The sequence below is a fragment of the Procambarus clarkii genome, chromosome 29, assembly GCF_040958095.1.
Source record: "Procambarus clarkii isolate CNS0578487 chromosome 29, FALCON_Pclarkii_2.0, whole genome shotgun sequence".
Lineage (NCBI taxonomy): Eukaryota > Metazoa > Arthropoda > Malacostraca > Decapoda > Cambaridae > Procambarus > Procambarus clarkii.
Genome location: NC_091178.1, coordinates 37,095,532 through 37,102,653, shown reverse-complemented (window position 1 = coordinate 37,102,653; position 7,122 = coordinate 37,095,532). Strand labels below are relative to the sequence as shown.

The 7,122-nt window shown below is 52.7% G+C and overlaps 1 protein-coding gene across 1 annotated transcript; it reads right to left on the bottom strand.

The window, feature by feature from the left end:
* Nucleotides 1-5,270: 5,270 nt before the first annotated feature.
* LOC138369722 (uncharacterized protein DKFZp434B061-like) lies at nt 5,271-5,621 on the bottom strand. Its single transcript, XM_069333158.1, has one exon. It carries the CDS (start codon nt 5,619-5,621, stop codon nt 5,271-5,273), a length of 351 nt encoding a protein of 116 aa, XP_069189259.1.
* Nucleotides 5,622-7,122: the final 1,501 nt, after the last annotated feature.

Sequence of the window (7,122 nt, the reverse complement as noted above, 5' to 3'; positions counted from 1 at the left end):
GGTGGTGGTGGCGGCGGCGGCTGGTGGTGGTGGGTGGTGGCGGCGGTGGTGGTGAGTGGTGGTGGCGGCGGCGGCTGGTGGGTGGCGGCGGCGGGTGGTGGGTGGTGGCGGCTGTGGTGGGTGGTGGCGGGCGGTGGCGGGCGGTGGCGGGCGGCGGCGGCTGTGTTGGGTGGTGACGATCGGCGGTGGGGGGGGCTGGTGGCAGCTGGCGGTGGCGGCTTGCGGTGGCGACTGTGGCAACGGGCGGTGACGGCTGATAGCGGGCGGTGGTGGCGGCTGGTGGCAGGTGGTGGTGGCGGCGGCGGTGATGGGTGGTGGCGGAGGGCGGTGGTGGTGGTTGGTGGTGGCGGCGGCGGTGATGGGTGGTGGCGGCGGTGGTGGTGGGTGGTGGTGGCGGCGGCGGCTGGTGGTGGTGGGTGGTGGTGGTGGGTGGTGGTGGTGGGTGGTGGCGGCGGGTGGCGGTGGCTGATGGCGGGTGGCGGCTGGTGGTGGGTGGTGGCGGGTGGCGGCTGGTGGTGGGTGGTGGCGGCGGGTGGTGAGTGGCGGTGGTGGGTGGCGGTGGCTGGTGGCGGGTGGCGGCTGGCGGCTGGTGGTGGCGGGTGGCGGCTGGTGGTGGGTGGTGGCGGGTGGCGGCTGGTGGTGGGTGGTGGCGGGTGGCGGCTGGTGGTGGGTGGTGGCGGGTGGCGGCTGGTGGTGGGTGGCGGGTGGTGGGTGGTGGCGGCGGATGGTGAGTGGCGGTGGCGGCTGGTGGTGGGTGGTGGCGGGTGGCGGCTGGTGGTGGGTGGTGGCGGGTGGCGGCTGGTGGTGGGTGGTGGCGGGTGGCGGCTGGTGGTGGCGGGTGGCGGCTGGTGGTGGGTGGTGGCGGCTGGTGGTGGGTGGTGGCGGGTGGCGGCTGGTGGTGGGTGGTGGCGGGTGGCGGCTGGTGGTGGGTGGCGGGTGGCGGCGGGTGGCGGCTGGTGGTGGGTGGCGGCGGGTGGCGGCTGGTGGTGGGTGGTGGCGGGTGGCGGCTGGTGGTGGCGGCTGGTGGTGGGCGGCGGGTGGCGGCTGGTGGTGGGTGGCGGGTGGCGGCGGGTGGCGGCTGGTGGTGGGTGGCGGCGGGTGGCGGCTGGTGGTGGGTGGCGGGTGGCGGCTGGTGGTGGGTGGTGGCGGCTGGTGGTGGGTGGTGGCGGGTGGCGGCTGGTGGTGGGTGGCGGCTGGTGGTGGGTGGCGGCTGGTGGTGGGTGGTGGCGGGTGGCGGCTGGTGGTGGGCGGCGGGTGGCGGCGGGTGGCGGGTGGCGGCTGGTGGTGGGTTGCGGCGGGTGGCGGCTGGTGGTGGGTTGCGGCGGGTGGCGGCTGGTGGCGGGTGGCGGCTGGTGGTGGGTGGTGGCAGGTGGCGGCTGGTGGTGGGTGGTGGCGGGTGGTGGGTGGTGGCGGGTGGTGGGTGGTGGCGGGTGGCGGCTGGTGGTGGGTGGCGGCTGGTGGTGGGTGGTGGCGGGTGGCGGCTGGTGGTGGGCGGCGGGTGGCGGCTGGTGGCGGCTGGGACACACCCTTCACCACTGAAGGTCTGAGTACAACTAACCATATGTCTCTCTCATGACCAGCCCAGTGTTGCCAGCTCGCGGTCTCAAAATGTTTCCTTCAAAGATTGTATATTATCTTTGAACAACAAGTTTGATTATGAAGGAAATAATGCATATATTATTGTCACATTAATACTGTGCAATATCTTATTACATTCCTGCTAAATAATTATAATTTTAAACAGGACAAAAAATCCCACATATATATAAAAACCAACATTAGAGATCACGAGGCCTAGGCCTCGCCTGTGACCACACATCCTGCCTCCCTGGCCTGCTACACTCACACACCTCACACTCTTAACTCTCTCATAATCACTCTCACTCTCTTACTCTGTCACTCTTACTCTCTGTCACTCTTACTCTGTCACTCTTACTCTCTGTCACTCTTACTCTCTGTCACTCTTACTCTCTGTCACTCTTACTCTGTCACTCTTACTCTGTCACTCTTACTCTCTGTCACTCTTACTCTCTGTCACTCTTACTCTCTGTCACTCTTACTCTCTGTCATTCTTACTCTCTGTCACTCTTACTCTCTGTCACTCTTACTCTCTGTCACTCTTACTCTCTGTCACTCTTACTCTCTGTCACTCTTACTCCCTGTCACTCTTACTCCCTGTCACTCTTACTCTGTCACTCTTACACTGTCACTCTTACTCTCTGTCACTCTTACTCTCTGTCACTCTTACTCTCTGTCACTCTTACTCTCTGTCACTCTTACTCTCTGTCACTCTTACTCTCTGTCACTCTTACTCTGTCACTCTTACTCTCTGTCACTCTTACTCTCTGTCACTCTTACCCTCTGTCACTCTTACTCTGTCACTCTTACTCTCTGTCACTCTTACTCTGTCACTCTTACTCTCTGTCACTCTTACTCTCTGTCACTCTTACTCTGTCACTCTTACTCTGTCACTCTTACACTCTGTCACTCTTACTCTCTGTCACTCTTACTCTGTCACTCTTACTCTCTGTCACTCTTACTCTCTGTCACTCTTACTCTCTGTCACTCTTACTCACTCTCAGTCACCCTTACCCATTCATACTCACTCTCTCACTCTTACTCTCATACTCTTACTCTCAATTACTCTTACTCTCAATCACTCTTACTCCCAATCACTCCTACTCCCAATCACTCCTACTCTCAATCACTCCTACTCTCATTCTTACTCTTACTCTTACTCCCAATCACTCTTACTCTCAATCACTCTTATTCTCATTCTTACTCTCACTCTTACTCTTACTCCCAATCACTCTTACTCCCAATCACTCTTACTCTCAATCACTCTTACTCTCAATCACTCTTACTCTCAATCACTCTTACTCTCATTCTTACTCTTACTCACTCTTACTCTCAATCACTCTTATTCTCATTCTTACTCCTACTCCCAATCACTCTTACTCCCAATCACTCTTACTCTCAATCACTCTTACTCCCAATCACTCTTACTCTCAATCACTCTTACTCCCAATCACTCTTACTCTCAATCACTCTTACTCTCAATCACTCTTACTCTCAATCACTCTTACTCTCATTCTTACTCTTACTCACTCTTACTCTCAATCACTCTTATTCTCATTCTTACTCCTACTCCCAATCACTCTTACTCCCAATCACTCTTACTCTCAATCACTCTTACTCCCAATCACTCTTACTCTCAATCACTCTTACTCTCAATCACTTTTACTCTCAATCACTCTTACTCTCAATCACTCTTACTCTCACTAACTCTCAATCACTCTTACTCTCAATCACTCTTACTCTCACTAACTCTCAATCACTCTTACTCTCACTCTAACTCTCAATCACTCTTACGCACTATTACTCAATCTTTCTCTCAGTCATCCTTACTCACTCTCATACTCACTCTTACTCTGTCACTCTTACTCTCTGTCACTCTTACTCTCTGTCACTCTTACTCTCTGTCACTCTTACTCTCTATCACTCTTAATCTGTCATTCATACTCTGTCACTCTTACTCACTCTCAGTCACCCTTACCCATTCATACTCACTCTCTCACTCTTACTCTCATACTCTTACTCTCAATTACTCTTACTCTCAATCACTCTTACTCCCAATCACTCTCACTCCCAATCACTCCTACTCTCAATCACTCCTACTCTCATTCTTATTCTTACTCTTACTCCCAATCACTCTTACTCTCAATCACTCTTATTCTCATTCTTACTCTTACTCTCACTCTTACTCCCAATCACTCTTACTCCTAATCAATCTTACTCTCAATCACTCTTACTCTCAATCACTCTTACTCTCAATCACTCTTACTCTCAATCACTCTTACTCTCATTCTTACTCTTACTCACTCTTACTCTCAATCACTCTTATTCTCATTCTTACTCCTACTCTCACTCTAACTCCTACTCCCAATCACTCTTACTCCCAATCACTCTTACTCTCAATCACTCTTACTCTCAATCACTCTTACTCCCAATCACTCTTACTCTCAATCACTCTTACTCTCAATCACTCCTACTCTCAATCACTCTTACTCTCAATCACTCTTACTCTCACTAACTCTCAATCACTCTTACTCTCATACTCACCCTTACTCTCAGTCACTTTACTCTCACTCTTACTCATTATGTCACCCTTACCCTCACTCTGTCACTCTTACTCTCAGTCACTCTTACTTATACTCACTCTTACTCACACTTACACACTCTCTGGCACTCTCACTCACCTTCAGTCACTCTTACTCACTCTTACCCACTCTCGCTCACTCTTACTCACTCTAGTTAATAAGAACACGCCAATATAAGACAACAAAACGTTTTCAGATTCTTTCTCACCACTTTCCAGCAACTTTTATAATTTATATAAATTATCTTAGGGAATAATACATAAATTATATATTTAAACATGATATTAGTGTTTAGTGGAATGCATAAGGAGTCAAATTGTGTTAAAAAGAGCGATTTTTAGAAAATTTGGAAAACTACTTTTTTCTGTTCATATTATAACTAAATGGATTTTAAAGGTTTCACTCAGCCAATATATATCATTCACAATTTATTAATGAATTTTACAAAAAAACACCATAAATTTTATATTTAAACATGTAAAAACTATTTGTTTTACATTTGGAAGAAAATAATTGTAGAAAAACAATTTATAATTAAACCTTTGTGTTTGGATTTTTTGAGTAAAAGTTTCTCAAAGGCTCTCCTGCACCATTCTCAATGCAAATCATTCCCACACCTATGGGAAGAGATAGGCGAACGTTGTGTAGATGATTTGTGTTTGCTGGGTAGACCGGCCTCAGAAAAAAAGTTCGTGAAACCCAGGGTGCGTAGACCGGCCTCGAAAAAAAAAGTTTGTGAAACCCAGGGTGCGTAGACCGGCCTCAGAAAAAAAGGTTTGTGAAACCCAGGGTGCGTAGACCGGCCTCGGAAAAAAGTTCGTGAAACCCAGGGTGCGTAGACCGGCCTCAGAAAAAAAAGTTTGTGAAAACCAGGGTGCGTAGACCAGCCTCGAAAAAAAAGTTCGTGAAACCAAGAGTGCGTAGACCGGCCCCTGAAAAAAGTTCGTGAAACCGGGGGGGGGGGGGTGCGTAGACCGGCTCCTGGAAAAAGTTCGTGAAACCGGGGGGGGGGGGGGGGGTGCGTAGACCGGCCCCTGAAAAAAGTTTGTGAAACCGGGGGTGCGTAGACCGGCCCCGGAAAAAAACAAAACAGCCGGTCTACGTCATACTTTATACTACTGGTGAGGCGTTGGGCATGAGGACGGTGGGTGAGGCGCTGGGCATAAGGATGGTGGGTGAGGTGCTGGGCATGAGGACAGTGGGTGAGGCGCTGGGCATGAGGACGGTGGGTGAGGTTTTGGCCATGAGGACGGTGAGTGAGGTGCTGGGCATGAGGACAGTGGGTGAGGTGTTGGCCATGAGAAAGGTGGGTGAGGCGCTGGACATGAGGACAGTGGGGGAGGTGTTGGCCATGAGAACGGTGGGTGAGGTGCTGGGCATGAGGACGGTGGGTGAAGTGCTGGCCATGAGGACGGTGGGTGAGGTTTTGGCCATGAGGACGGTGGGTGAGGCGCTGGGCATGAGAACGGTGGGTGAGGTGCTGGGCATGAGGACAGTGGGTGAGGCGCTGGGCATGAGAATGGTGGGTGAGGTGCTGGGCATGAGAATGGTGGGTGAGATGCTGGGCATGAGAATGGTGGGTGAGGCGCAGGGCATGAGGACAGTGGGTGAGGCGCTGGGCATGAGAATGGTGGGTGAGGTGCTGGGCATGAGGACAGTGGGTGAGGTGCTGGGCATGAGGACGGTGGGTGAGGTGCTGGGCATGAGGACAGTGGGTGAGGCGCTGGGCATGAGAATGGTGGGTGAGGTGCTGGGCATGAGGACAGTGGGTGAGGTGCTGGGCATGAGGACGGTGGGTGAGGTGCTGGGCATGAGGACGGTGGGTGAGGTGCTGGGCATGAGGATGGTGGGTGAGGCGCTGGGCATGAGGAGAGTGGGTGAGGCGCTGGGCATGAGGACGGTGGGTGAGGTGCTGGGCATGAGGACAGTGGGTGAGGTGCTGGGCATGAGGACGGTGGGTGAGGTGCTGGGCATGAGGACAGTGGGTGAGGTGCTGGGCATGAGGACGGTGGGTGAGGTGCTGGGCATGAGGACGGTGGGTGAGGTGCTGGGCATGAGGACGGTGGGTGAGGTGCTGGGCATGAGGATGGTGGGTGAGGCGCTGGGCATGAGGAAGGTGGGTGAGGTGCTGGGCATGAGGATGGTGGGTGAGGCGCTGGGCATGAGGACGGTGGGTGAGGTGCTGGGCATGAGGACAGTGGGTGAGGTGCTGGGCATGAGGTCGGTGGGTGAGGTGCTGGGCATGAGGACAGTGGGTGAGGCGCTGGTATGAGGACGGTGGGTGAGGTGCTGGGCATGAGGACAGTGGGTGAGGTGCTGGGCATGTGGACGGTGGGTGAGGTGCTGGGCATGAGGACGGTGGTTGAGGCGCTGACCATGAGGACGGTGGGTGAGGTGCTGGGCATGAGGACGGTGGATGAGGCGCTGGGCATGAGGACGGAGGGTATGGCGTATTAAGGAAAATGGTGACTAGAACCGGGCACAGGGTCTGTGCAACATTGCATGCAGCTGGTACCAGCAGGTGAACATGTTGCATATGTGACGCACGACTCTAGCCACCACTCTATGTAAATGAATGAATTTTGCATGATAATAAAGATGCAAATGAAGATGGGTTGTAAAGCAGTAATGTTGCAAATCATTGAAAACTAAGTTTTAGAAAAAAAAAAATATTTTTTTAATAAAAAAAACAAAATATCAAAATTATGATTTAGCATTATGTGTGTCGGGTAGGCTGTTACATTTTTAATGTTTGAAAGTTAACTTAAAATATTTCATCCTATTTTAAGACGTGGAATAGCCACCCGTGTGACGGCACTTTTAATGATCTGCTGTGGTGTATCGGCTAGCATACCAGCTTGCTACTTGGCTAGCCCAGGTTCAGTTCTTTCATAGGGGAAGAGTTCTGTGTGTGTTGATTGAATGATTGAAAAAGATTAAGCAACCCAAGAGGTGGCACGGG

What these genes read in the sequence shown, in the direction of transcription:
- LOC138369722 (XM_069333158.1), bottom strand. Translation starts at nt 5,621, where the DNA reads ATGCCCAGCGCCTCACCCACCGTCCTCATGGCCAAAACCTCACCCACC.